Source organism: Microtus pennsylvanicus, chromosome 2, assembly GCF_037038515.1.
Source record: "Microtus pennsylvanicus isolate mMicPen1 chromosome 2, mMicPen1.hap1, whole genome shotgun sequence".
Lineage (NCBI taxonomy): Eukaryota > Metazoa > Chordata > Mammalia > Rodentia > Cricetidae > Microtus > Microtus pennsylvanicus.
In genome coordinates this window covers 139109314-139122864 of record NC_134580.1, presented here as the reverse complement: position 1 = coordinate 139122864, position 13551 = coordinate 139109314, and the positions used below count along the sequence as shown (strand labels likewise).

Sequence of the window (13551 nt, the reverse complement as noted above, 5' to 3'; positions counted from 1 at the left end):
CCCAGCTCTTAGCTGGGAGGTGATAGGAGGTGATGCAGTCAGAATTAAACTCCAGCATCTCCTTTGGATAATGATAAACCCAGACAAGAGGGGAACATGACAGGTACCCACCCTGTGCCCCACATCCTTTCATTCACACGGCCAATCAATCAATCAATCAATCAATCCCACTGCACCCTCACAGGTCTACTGGGTAGCTTTCGTTTCTCCGTTTCACATATGAAGAGAACCGAGGGATAAAGAGGTGGCTTTGGACAAACCCAAGGAGCCATACAAACCAGAGCTAGGATTCAACCCGGAATGGTTGGGTCCCAATTCATTATATCCCTAGTAAGTAGTTACAGTAGGTGGATGCTTTAACAAGTGTCCACAGATGAAAAAAATGAGGCTTCTCGCACAGTCCCGAGAAGGTTCTGTGAACAGGCTCAATCCTAGATGTCAGAGGCCTGTTGGTTCACACCTGATTGTCCCTGGGTTTCATTCTCCAGGGAGAAGAGGATGAAAATTCCGAGGCTCAGGAAGGAAGCTCCCATATAAGCCAACTAACTTTTGGAGGTCAGTGGTCCCGTGGCTCTCTGGAGGTTCCAGATTCTGAGCTAGATCCCTGGAGGGACAGGAGGTGCCAGGTCACAGGCTGTGGCTTCTCTAATTATAGGGGGAATGGCCATACATTCCCTCCAGCCCGATTCCTGGCCCACTCACCATCTGCTTCTTGGAGACTAGCCTTGTCTCTGCAGCATCTCTCCCGTCCTCAGCAGCTAAAGTCCTGCTGCAAACCCACTGCCTCTCTCCACTGTCCTCAGGGAAAGTCTCCTGGCATTCTGGGAACCTGGTTGGTTCCCTTACAAATGCCAATCTTGCTTTCTGTCCTTACTCATTCAATAGTGTTTGCTGAGCACTTGCTATAGGCTGCAGGCCCTGCCTCACACTCTAGTGGATGGGACAAAGGCCTAGCTAGGAATCTGTATGATATACACCAGGTTTCAAAGATCTGCCAGCAGACAGGAGGCCATGATAGAGGCCTAATTCATCCTAGAAGCTGTCCAAGCAGAAGTGAGAAAGTGCAACACGCCAGTCATCCATTCCCCCTCCCCCATATCCAACAATAGTTTCCCCGTTTAGAAACATTGTCCATACCACTCAGCTCCTGGTATGCTTATGACATTCTACATGCTGCCCATGGCAACACAGAGGCAGAAACTTGAAAGGTTAGTTCAGCCACATCTGTATATCTGTGTACTTGAATAACATTCCGTACTGATTTAAAGTTAAATTAACTTTAAAAGACTTTTATTCCTTCTTGGCTTCCAGCTTGAGATGTCCATGTGGCTCAAGACTGGCCAGTTAGAAGTAGAAATTAGTCTACGGGAAGTCTACTTCCTAAGACATTGTTTTCCCACTGACAAAGTCGGCCTTTCGCTTCTTCCCCCCCCTCCCCCCATGAACCCTTCACACTTCCTGGAAGGCAGCTGCTACACCGACAACCTAGAGAACTGTCTTGGTTGGGCTCCCCCAGTAGGAATCTTGGCACACAGATTCATTTGATGGTGCTGATTTAGCAGTGTCCCTGGGGGAGTGGAGGGTGACAGATGCCATAGAGAAGTACACCAGAAGAAGAGGCTCACAAGAGCGTGCCAGTGGGGAAAGCTCATGGGGCAACTGCAGAAACAAGTGTAGCTCCGGCTTCCCCTCTCCCCTTGGACAAGCTTGTCAAAAGGGAAGGCATCCCAACAGCCTCAAGGCTGTGCCTGAAGCACTAGCGTCCTGCGCTCCTGGGATGAGGACTCCAGCACAGAGCGGAGGAGGGAGTCCCGAGGAGCCCGATCTTCAGCGCTGCTCAGGAGCAGCTGTGTCAGCCGCATCCCCTTGCAAAAGACAGGCTGTTCCTGTCCCTGCAGCTAACATAGCCCGAGAAAGCAAGAGGAAGGGAAAGCTATTTGTGGGGATGGCACAGCATGTGCTAACCTGCTCTGAGATCCAAAAGCTGGATATGGTTTTCATTTTGCAAGTAAGGAAGAGAAACAGCCCAGCCAAGGAGAGACACTTGGTTCAAGGTCACACAGGGGTCCAGTGGCAAAGGCCTTATCTATTGCAGAGTAACAGGCCACTGTCAATGAAGTGCATTAAACACACACTCATTACACCATAATGTCCTTGAGTTAAGAGATGGAGGCACAGATCCTACACTTCCTGAGACTGCAGCCGCCTTCAGCCTGGGTGGGAATCTTATCTGAGCTTCAGCTGCAGAGGCCTCAGCTTGCAAGCATTTGCTGGCAGCATTTCAGCTCTGTGAGGGCAAAGGAATCAAACACCCAGCTGGCAGTGGCCACGGGTCACCCTCATTTTCTTGCTCTTCCAGCATGGTAACTTGCTTCATCAAAGTCAACAGCAATTATAACCTTACATATCTAATCACAGAAGAGACATGTCATCATCATACTCCAGAAGCAAATCAGTAAGTCACATACACTCAAGCACACACTTATACTAACACACATATACTAACACTCATATACATGTACACACATATATTAACACACATGCATACACATACACTAACAGCATATACATATACTAACACACATACATACACAATACACTAACAGCATATACATATGCTAGCACACACATACACTAACAGCATATACACATGCATATACTAACATGCATATACATTCAAGCACACATGAATGAGCACAGAGTCTAGCTATGCCATTCTGACTCCTGATCTACAGAAATGGTGAGATGACAATTTTGTAAGGTAGGGCTGCAATAAAAAAAAACCTAGCATACTACATTCTAAAGAATTAGCCCAAAAGTGAATATAGAGAGCATCTCATTATTAATTTCTCTATTAATATTATGTTAAAATTGTATTGGGATATATTGGATTAAAATATATTTTTTTAAAAATCATGTTTTTTAAAAGATGTTTGCTTCTGTATGTGGTATTTTGTCTGCATGTTTGTCTACACACCAGAAGAGGACATCGGCTCCCATGGGATTATAGTCATAGACAGTTTGTGAGTCACCATGTGGGCGCTAGAAGATGAACTCAAGCAAGACCTCCAGAAGAGCAGCCAACTGCTGAGCCACCTTTCCAGCACTCTGCTTTTCACTTTAATGCTGCTATCAGAAACAAAACAAACAAAAAAACAGAAATAATATCTTAGGTGTCTCAGCCTGCCTGGAACTCACTATCCAAGCAAGGATGACCTTGAACTTCCAATCCTCCCACCTTGGCACCCTGACTGCTTGGATTACAGCTATAAGCAACAGGGCCTGGTTTGCACAGTCCTGGGCATCAACCCCAAGGGCTTCGTGCTCAACAGGCAAGCACTCTACCAACTGAACCTCATTTCCAGTCCAGAACCTGTAAACGGCAGAGGTGGCTCAGTCGGTATCTGTTGTTCACTTGGTGTAAGCTTCAGTCATGTGACCTAGAGTCCCTCGCTTCTCAAGCCTTACACCCCACCCAGCCAGCATTCCCGCACTGACTGATAGGAAGGGGCCTGCGCTGGCCCAAGGGAGGTGCTCAGTCAATATGATGACTATGGTTATGAGTGAAGGGGCACACACAGCGGCCACCCAGGAAATGCTGGAGGACGGAGGTTTCTAAGTGATCAGCACTGCTGAACCCTCCCCTCCCTCCCCATCCCCAGCCCTCCAGGAAGGAAGTAATCCGGATTCTCTCGGTGAGTGGGAGTTCTGAGCCTCCTGGACAGAAGGACCAGGACTGGTTTCACAACTCACTTGGAGAGAAGAATACACCAGAGCCTACGCAGGCACAGCTGGGGCTCCCAGGAGATAAAGCACCCTCCACAACCTCCCAACGCAGACCTCCACAGTCTGAGCAAGTACCTGGGGTCACCTATAAATTCAGAAGCTTAAGAGCTTGCCTCTGCCACGTTTGTGTCAAAAATGTCTGGGCTAAGTCACTTGAGACGCTGCCTGGCACTTACTAATCACTAAATTAAGCAGATCGTGATCTCTGCCATTTCTGGGCCAGCGTTTAAAACCTTTCTCCAAGGGCGTCCCCATTCCCTAACCGTCCCATCCCTCCGGGCTCTGACTTTGAAGGATGCTCCCAACTGTTAGGTCCCCATCCATCCCAGGCAAGAATAGAAACCACCGCCTCCGGCCGCCCGCGGCCTCCCTCCCTCCCCCGGCAGCGATCGATGCGGCCTCAGCCGCGGGGGACGGGAACACAGGAAAGGAGGGGGCCGCGGGGCCTCCGCAGTAGAGAGGCGCAGCGGGGCCTCCGGGGCACAAAACAGCCCCAACGGCGCCTTGGGGGACCGGCGCGTTGGACTCCCTGAGGCCAGGACAGGTAAGGAGCCTCCCTTGAGGAGGGGCGTGGCTGGGTATTGGGAGGCGGGGATAGCCTGAGGATTCCAGGTGCTATAGTCAGTCCGTTCTAGGAGACCTGCAAAGAGGGATAGCGGTACCGGGATGGTCTTGCTTGCACATTCTGTAAAATGGGATTTAGAAAACCCGGGTGGTGTCAGGATAAAGCCGAGTGCGTTTTGTGTGAGGAGCTCAGGGAAGAGGCCAGCACGCGGGGCTGCTCACAGAAAGTATCAAGCATGCTAAACCAGTCACGAGAGGCCCACAGACAGTCTGGGTGATCTTGAACAAGTCATTCAGTCTCTCTGACTGACTGAGAGTCTTAACGAGAAATGTTTGCTGAATTAATTATGCGAATTCATACAGCAGGGGAGTGAGTGCCAGATAAATCCCCTTCTATCATCCTTCTAAAGTGTGACAGAAGTGGAATAAAATCCCGTATGTTTTGACGCCAAAGCCGGTGGAGGATGCCAATGAGGCACCAATTATGGGGCGGGGGCTGCACGGCCCTAAGCATCAGGCTTGGTTTTAGTCCTCAGAGGTTCTCCAGTGTAGTCCTGACTACAGAGGAGGAAACAAACCAAAAGCTCAGAGAGGGCAATGGATCCACTCAGGTCAACAGCTAGGAAGTGGCAAGTTCAGGATCCAAACCCAGATCTGATGAAAGCAAGGGACATGATTTTGAAGTTTACTGAACATTCATTGTATACCAGGGACTTGGCGTGTATTCTCTCACAGTGCCATGACCAGAGCAGAACAGCCAAGCTAAAGATGGAATACTAACCCCCTAATGCCAAGTCCAACATTAGTGAAGGGCATCTTGGCTCCAGGCCTTGGCGTACCTGCCATCTCATACCCTGGAAGAAGGCATCACTGACTTTCCCGGTACAGATGAAATTACACAGTTTCATGGAGCAGGGATGAGCCAGCAGCTGCCCTCAGATCCAGGAGGACCAGGGATCAGGAGACAGTGGAAGAATCTAGCATTTCTGGAGTACCAAGTGAAGCCAACATTTCCATAAACCATCTGGACCCCCTGGCTAACTCTGGGATGTGTGCTCTTGTCTGCTTTGTGCGTTCTGCAGGAAACTGAGATCTAGAGAAGAAACATGGTAGCCAAGGGCCAGGTCCATTAAGGATAGAGTTAAATTCTGGTTTGCCTGACTCCAGAAGACAGTGACACAGGTGCATAATTTAACAAACTCCTCTGTGAGCCTGAAGAAGATGTTAGCCCACACAATCATTTTCTCCTCACTTTCAAGTGGCTATTCTGATGCCCGCTGGGGAAGAATTTCCTAATAGGAAGTGTGTGACTGCTAAGGTTTAAGGTCGGGTCTGAAGGACACCGCAGGCATAGCAGTACATAGTCTATCCCAGTAACTCTCAACTTGACAGGTATTAGAATCACCCTCCAGGTTTCTTGCAAACAGACTGGCTGGGTGCACTGGTACGTGTCTGGAATCCCAACCCTCAGGAGACTGGGTCACAAGGATCAAAAGTTTGCTATCAGCCTGAGTGGGCTCCATGGCTGCATGGTGAGATCCTATCTCCACAATAGATAAACAAATAAAACAATATAAAAACACAGAGTTCAGGCTCCTACCCCAGTTCTCAGTATTGAAATCAAGACAGACAGACTGCATCCTTGACCTATCCCTGTGATGAAGATTCTTTTAGTTCAGGGAATACACTCGGAGAATCAAGAGTCTCTCGATCTTAAGAATCTTAACAATCCTAGGTAGTAAGCCTCAGCTGGCCCCATCCATGGAGGAGTATACCGAGGTTCCGAAGAGCCACCATAGACATCTGGCTTCCTAAACCCAAGCTTGTCCAGGAATAAAGGAGAGGTGTCCTACAGAGCATCTTGTCGATGCCACCATCCCATCGCTTCTAAAGCCCTTTAAGGTAGGCCTCCCCATTTGTTGTGCCCTGGAGGAAATGAATTGGGCATAGGGAGGATGGGTGATTTAGTCAAAGTCATCAAGTCTGTGGCTGAAGGATATTCAGCCCCAGGCCTGACTTGAGTCCAGGGGTCATTCACTATCTGAGCATCTACTACATGCCTGGCACTTCACACAGTCTCCAACACCCTGTCTGGAGATGGAGCAGAGCATTTTAACCCACAGGGCAGCAAACCTACGCCATGGTGAGCGAGTCCCCAGGGCTGGGCTCCCGGGTCCCCTGGAGGACAAGAGATGAGGCGCTGCGTGTGAATGTAGGCGGAGTGCGGCGGCTGCTGAGTGCGCGTGCCCTAGCACGCTTCCCGGGCACAAGGCTGGGCCGCCTACAGGCCGCGGCATCTGAGGAGCAGGCACGGCGCCTCTGCGACGATTATGATGCAGCAGCGCGCGAGTTCTACTTCGATCGACACCCGGGCTTCTTCCTCGGCCTCCTGCACTTCTACCGCACCGGCCACCTGCACGTGCTGGACGAGCTGTGCGTCTTCGCCTTCGGCCAGGAGGCCGACTACTGGGGCCTGGGCGAGAACGCACTGGCCACGTGCTGCCGTGCGCGGTACCTGGAGCGGCGCGTGACACGCCCTCGAGCCTGGGACGAGGACAGTGACGCGCCCAGCAGCGTGGACCCATGCCCCGACGAGATCTCCGACGTGCAGCGGGAGTTGGCCAGCTACGGTGCAGCACGCTGCGGCCGCCTGCGTCGCCGCCTCTGGCTCACCATGGAGAACCCCGGCTACTCGCTGCCCAGCAAGCTCTTCAGCTGTGTGTCCATCGGCGTGGTGCTCGCCTCCATCGCTGCCATGTGCATCCACAGCTTGCCGGAGTACCAAGCCCGGGAGGCAGCGGCTGCAGTGGCTGCAGTGGCTGCGGGGCGCAGCGTGGAGGATGTGCGAGATGACCCAGTGTTGCGCCGCCTCGAGTACTTCTGCATCGCTTGGTTCAGCTTCGAGGTCTCATCGCGGCTGCTGCTGGCTCCTAGCACGCGCAACTTCTTCTGCCACCCGCTCAATCTCATCGACATTGTGTCTGTACTGCCCTTCTATCTCACACTGCTGGCTGGTGTGGCGCTTGGTGACCGGCGTGGAGCCAGCAGTGGAGAGGGGCTTGGAGACCTGAGCAAAGTGGTGCAAGTGTTCCGCCTCATGCGCATCTTCCGTGTGCTCAAGCTGGCACGCCACTCCACTGGGCTGCGCTCGCTGGGGGCCACGCTCAAGGTAGGATGGCTGAGGCAAGGTTGGGACAGAGGGAAGACATAGAGCAGGGTGGATTAACTGCTGCGTGTATAGCCTTACCACAAACAGGTGCCCATGGACTAAGATGCTCCCTATTGAGCCAGGCATAAGGCTAGAGGCCAGATATACATTCATATTCACCCTGATCTAACCCTGTAACTCTGTAAGGAAGGGCTTATCGGACCAGGAATGGTAGCTTGGTTAAGAGCAATAACCACTCTTCCATAGGATCCTGGTTTGGTTCCCAGCTCACAACAGTCTGTTAACTTCAGTTCCAGAGCATCTGATGCCCTCTTTTGGCTTCCACGGGCATTGCACACATGTGGTGCACAAATACACATGCAAGCAAAACACCCCTACATGTAAATAAAAGTAAATCTCCAAAAAACTTAAAAGGGCTTGGTGCTACCTATATTTCCCCAGGAGAATAAAGAAAAATTAATATATTAAGTTAAGTATAGAAAATAAAATGGAGTGAACCATGGGGCTGAGAGATCACTAAGTGATTAAGAGAGGGAAGGGCTTTTGATGTGCCTGTCAAATATCAAATAAAACATAACACATGGAAATATGCAAAGCAGGATGCTAACTGGCTTCTCTCCAGGTTCCTTTCTTCTAGCACCATTGGAAGGCACAGGTAGTCAGGTAGTCTTGGGTCACTCCTAGCCTGGGAATAGCCTAAGTGCTAACACTTACTTTGCACAGAATGAGTGTTCCATGCCAACTTCACATTCATTATTGATTAGTCCTTAGGACAACTTCCTCGGGAAGATGCTATAATTTATTTTCTTCCCGTAAATGAAGATCCTGGTGTGGCTAGGCTGTTTTATTAGCCTGGTTGCAGTTTATTGGCTACTGGTCCTGCCCAGAGGGTGAAATTTGCCTGGTTCAGGGAGGGAGGCAACATGATCTACGTGTATCCACAGTCAGATAAGGGAGCAGAGTGAATGTCAGCAGAGGGGGCACAGCAGGAAGAGATGTGGCGGTTGAGGTACTGAGGGACACGGAACTCTGGACCCATGTTTTTTATTCTTTTTTGTTCCAAGGGCTCTGAGGAGCTTTGTGCCACTACAGACGTGGAAACTAAGGTTCTAAGAGGCAACAGGACTTGTGGGAGTCTCTTTAATAAGTGGCAGACCCCAGAGAACAAGCCCGCTGTGCCCAGCTCCAGCCTTTTGTGCTCTCCCATGCCCTAGGCGACCCTGTGAAGGATCCCCAGAAAGGGGCTCGGAAGTCCCTCCCAACCTTGATGATACAGCATCTTGCAAGTCCTAATGCAGGGCAGCCAGGATACTAGCCACTGCATGTGACCTGGGGAGAACCCTTGGGTACCAAGCAGGTACAGGAAGGATGCTAGCCAGACCCCTTTAATTCAAAATCGCCCCAGGGAAGAGCCGTATGCTGCCCAAACCTTCCTAGTTTGCAGAGAATCAGAGGCTCCTAGCTTTGTCGACAAGGAGGGAGAAGATGAATAATCAGGCTGTGAGAGTCAAGGCACAGGCATAACAGCATGGCGTGGGGGAGGGGCTTACTACTAACGTGAGCTAAAGTGAGGTCCCAGACCATCCGCTGCTTCCTCGACACCCAGAAGCTTGCCAGGAAGCTCTGCCCCAGACCTACTTAATCAAGTTCTGTCTTTTAAACAAATCCCCCACATAATTCTTCTCTATGTTACAGTCTAAGAGACCCTACTGAAGTTAGGGGATTCTCAGAATTGGTGACATTTCAGGACAAGCAATTCTTCACTCTTACATTCTGTGAGATAGTAAGCCTTATCTGTGGCCCGTATGGATACATACCAGCCTGTCCCTGCTATGACAACCAAAAAGGTCTCCAACTGTTTCCAACTGTCCCTGGTGGGCAGGGCAAGCAGATTTGCTTTGTTTGAGAACCAGGCACCCATAAACAAGTGTGTTCTTCGATGGCCTGGGAAAGCCATGCCCTCTCCGTTTTCTTGTGGGGCAGACAGTCTTTTTTGTTCTTGTCAGAAACGCTTTAGAGCAATTCAAATGTACATAAAACCAATCCTTTGCATTATGAAATATAAACTGTGGTTCTCTCGGTTCTGACTTGGGTTCATACATTGTTTTCCAGCACAGCTACCGTGAAGTGGGCATCTTACTGCTGTACCTGGCCGTGGGTGTGTCAGTGTTCTCTGGTGTGGCCTACACCGCTGAAGAAGAAAACGAAGGCTTTGACACAATCCCCGCCTGCTGGTGGTGGGGCACCGTGAGCATGACCACTGTGGGCTATGGGGATGTGGTGCCGGAGACTGTGGCTGGCAAGCTGGCGGCTTCAGGCTGCATCCTGGGGGGCATCTTGGTGGTGGCACTCCCCATCACCATCATCTTCAACAAGTTTTCCCACTTCTACCGGCGCCAGAAGGCATTAGAGGCAGCAGTACGGAGCAGCGGGCAGCGGGCGTTTGAGGACTTGCTGAGCAGCGTGGACGGGGTGTCAGAGGTGTCTCTGGAAACATCCCAAGAGACTTCTCAGGAGGGGCGGTCTACAGACCTGGAGACCCAGGCCCCCAGTGAGCCTGCAAAACCTCAGAGTTTTTAAAACCAGGGCTCCACATTCCCTCCCCACAGCCTCAGCATCAACCAACATAGAGCAGAGTCATCCCCTGCTTAAGTTCTGCATGGGCGTCATCTACCTGAGTAAGGGAACTGGGGGCTACAGATCTTTCTAGAAAAACCCAGGGCAGGATAGTACTACCCTATATTCCACGACCTCACATATCAACGTCCTTTGAAGCTGGTGTGCACCAGGAGGAAGAAGAGGATGGTCTCTATACGAGCCCCTTTAGCCCTGTGCCGGCAGACAACTATTCCCATTTCACAGATAAGGAACTGAAGCTCACCCAAATGTCGCAGGACTGCTGTGAAGAAGCTTTTAATGTTAAGTGCCTGGAAGGAGCTGGGGCCGAGTCCTTAAGCAGTCTGTAGGATCAATAGCACAACCATCTTCAGCTCTGCTTCCTAGAGCTGACTTAGAGAGCAAACCTGAACAGAGCCTTCTGGGACCTAGACCTAGCTCTACACCTGCTGTAGGAAAGGCGGCCAACCCCTGTTCCCAAAACCGGAACCTAACCCATCAGTCACACGGACTTACAAGCAGCTCAGCTTTGAACGGCTGGTGGCAGAGGGCTGCTGTGTTTGCTCCTGTCCTGCTTGGGTTTTGTCAACTTGACTAGAGCTAAAGTTATCTGGGATGTGGAAGCTCAGCTGAGAAAACACCTCCATTAGATCACCTGCAGGCAAGCCTGTGGGACAGGATCTTGAATAATGACTGATATGGGAGGGCCCAGCCTCCTGTGGGCGGTACCTTTCCTAGGCAGGTGGTCCTGGGTATATAAGCAAACTGAATAAGGCATAAGAGCAAGTCAGTGACCAGTGTTGCTCCATGGTCTCTGCTTCAGCTCCTGCCCCAGGTTCCTGCCTTGAGTCCCTGCCTTGACGTTCTTCAAAGGACCTGAGATACGTAAGCCAAATAAACTTTGTCCTCTCCAAGTTGCTTTGGTCATGATCTTTATCACAGCAATATAGCCTGGCCACCACAGCTACCATTCCACCCTTGAAAGTTCCTTCTGTCCGTCCCACAGAACTCTAGCCCTGCTCTCGAGGTAGCACCCAGGCAAATGCTTGAGCTTCCTGTCCCTCTCGGCCAGTCCTGGTCCTGTCATCCTTGATGGAGGTGCATCTTTTGTACTCCCCAGTGAAATCTCTTGTCCCTTTGGCTGAACAAGTTGTGAAGGGGTCCGTCCAGTCCCCACGTTTTAACACGGTGCAGCTAAGCTCACATTTCCGTACCATCAGGGTCTCCCTCAGTTCCCATTTCTTCCATCACACTGAGCCCCAAGGTAGAAGACATCGTCTGGCTCATCCCCATGATTGGAGCAGGGTGGGTTGGTGTATATTGCCTAGACTGAGCAATTGCTACAGCCTACCGGGCACCAGGCACTGGGAGGAAAGAGGAAATAGAGAGACCCTGCTCTTGAAAGGGTGTGACCAACACTGCAAAGGAGGCGCACAGGGCAGTCTGTCCCCAGACCCGCTTTGGCTTGGGGACTTTTAACAATGACTCCATTGTGGTTTGTCATTACCTCATTTAGTGGATCATTACTGGGAGAGTTCTAAGCTAAGGCTTCCCTGTGTGGCCTACAGACCCGTTTCCTTCAGGTGAATGGTAATTTTAGACTTTTTTTTCAATGCCTTTGGAGGAGGAATGAGCTCTCCAGTTTCCCATAGCGCCTCCTCTGTCCCCTCCCACACAAGCCATCAAGTTCACCCTCTTCTGACCCCTGCCAGATCTGCCTTGGCTGCTGGACCTCCGCCCGACTGCTTACCAGGTTCAAGAGGGCCGGGTGGTGGTGAGGCAGAGGCAGGCGGATCTCTGTGAGTTCGAGGCCAGCCTGGTCTATAAGAGCTAGTTCCAGGACAGGCACCAAAGCTATACAGAGAAACCTTGTTTCGAAAAACTAAAAAAAGAAAAAAGAAAAGAAAAAAAAAGTAAAGTCACAAACTTTCCTGATTGTTTACTGGGAAGGAAACCATGGGGATGTGCCCTGTCCCAGAGTCTGTCACCTGAGACCCTCAGAGTATGCTTTCCTGAGTGAGTGACAGTCTAACCTGCTCTAGTAAGGACAAATAGCGACTGGACAGAAATGGGTTCCGGGAAAGAGTATTCCAAATAGAGTACACAACAAACACCCAACACATGGATTCCCAGTCTCCAGACTGCGGCAGAGACAGGAGCTAAGCTAAAAGGCCTCCGGGGAGCTCATCCTGCTAAACTTCTCTCCAGCATATTCACCTCCTAACATCTGTGTCCAACTGTGCCCAGCTCGAGGGACAGAGTAGAGAGAGAGTTTCCCGCACGTTCCTTTGACCTGGCTTAATACACATCCAGACTTTCTGATCCTTCAAAACGAACTGGAAACGTGGTGTGGGGACAGATGAGGGGAGACCCGTCTGGCTCGAGTCTGCTGCAGGTTGCTTGCCATCCAGGCGGCAATGCAGTGGCTCTCTCCCGCTCCGGTGGATTGCTGGAAAGGGGTACACCAACAGAGATCTGTGCCCAGCCACTCACCTGCCTCTGCTAGCCTGGAGCTGGTGGGCAGATTTGCTCTGAGTGACTGGGGAGAGTGGGCAGTCAATACAACGGAGTGACTCACAGCCCACATCCTCACGGCTTTGTCTGTGGTGGCACCAGCCAGAACAGCTTGCACGTGACAAGAATCCAGCTGGAATCAACATTGTCAGAAAGTGTCACCCATCAGGCCTACAATCCCAGTGACTAGGGAGGCCGAGGAAGATTTCAAGTTCAGGCTGGGCTATAGAGTGAGTTCTGGGCCATCCCGGGCAATTTAGTTTCAAAATAACAAGGGCGGAGATTATAGTTTAGTGAGAGAGCACTTCGCTAGCATGCATGAGACCCTGGGTTCGGGCCCCAGCAACACATAAAAGGAAAACAGTTAATGAAACAATCAAACCTATGAGTGACGGCAACAGGCATGAGTCTTTGGCTGCAAACACTAGAAACCAGCAAAAAAAAAAAAAAAAAAAAGAATCAGAAGGTATATTCTTTTTCAGTGGTTCTGTAACAAATTACCACAGACTAAACAGCTTAAAACAACACATTTATTCTTACACAATTCTCAAAGTCAAAAGTCTACAATCAAGATGTTGTTAGCAGGACTCCGCTTCTGGGCACTGTAGGAGAGTCCCAACCCCACACACACCTCTTCGGCAGCTGGCATCGCTCCCGTCTCTGCCCCTGGCATCTCCTCACATTTTCCGCTGGGTGCTAAATTTCCCAAAACTTTTCTCCTATAAAGAGCCTTTTGATGGCATTTAGGGCCTGAAGGGGTGATTCAAGATGATGTCATCTCAAGAGCCCTTTAATCACAATTGCAAAGACCCGCACTCTGAATAAGGTAACATTCACAGGTCCCGGAGATCCCTGCGAGGGATCTAAGGCCACCATTCAATCCGCGGAAGTGAAGTAACTAT

General features: G+C 50.6%; 2 protein-coding genes across 3 annotated transcripts in view; both read left to right on the top strand.

Annotated features, from left to right (window-relative positions):
* Positions 1–5440, top strand: part of LOC142844422 (WAP four-disulfide core domain protein 5-like) — a 12883-nt gene extending 7443 nt beyond the window's left edge. Inside the window, exons 4-6 of the mRNA XM_075962858.1 lie at positions 3267–3332; positions 4173–4330; positions 5433–5440. Of these exons, the coding sequence (XP_075818973.1) occupies positions 3267–3332; positions 4173–4330; positions 5433–5440 (232 nt within the window). The remainder of the gene's footprint in view (positions 1–3266; positions 3333–4172; positions 4331–5432) is intronic.
* Kcns1 (potassium voltage-gated channel modifier subfamily S member 1) lies at positions 3744–11047 on the top strand. 2 transcript variants are annotated; one of them, XM_075962999.1, is made up of 4 exons: positions 3745–4330; positions 6086–6252; positions 6474–7519; positions 9632–11047. In XM_075962999.1, exons 3-4 carry the CDS (start codon positions 6491–6493, stop codon positions 10097–10099), a joined length of 1497 nt encoding a protein of 498 aa, XP_075819114.1. In that variant the 5' UTR covers positions 3745–4330; positions 6086–6252; positions 6474–6490; the 3' UTR covers positions 10100–11047. The 2 variants fall into 2 exon arrangements, with proteins under 2 accessions (XP_075819115.1, XP_075819114.1); XM_075963000.1 differs by lacking the exon at positions 6086–6252 and having other exon boundaries at positions 3744–4330; positions 9632–11041.
* The last annotated feature ends 2504 nt before the right edge of the window (positions 11048–13551 follow it).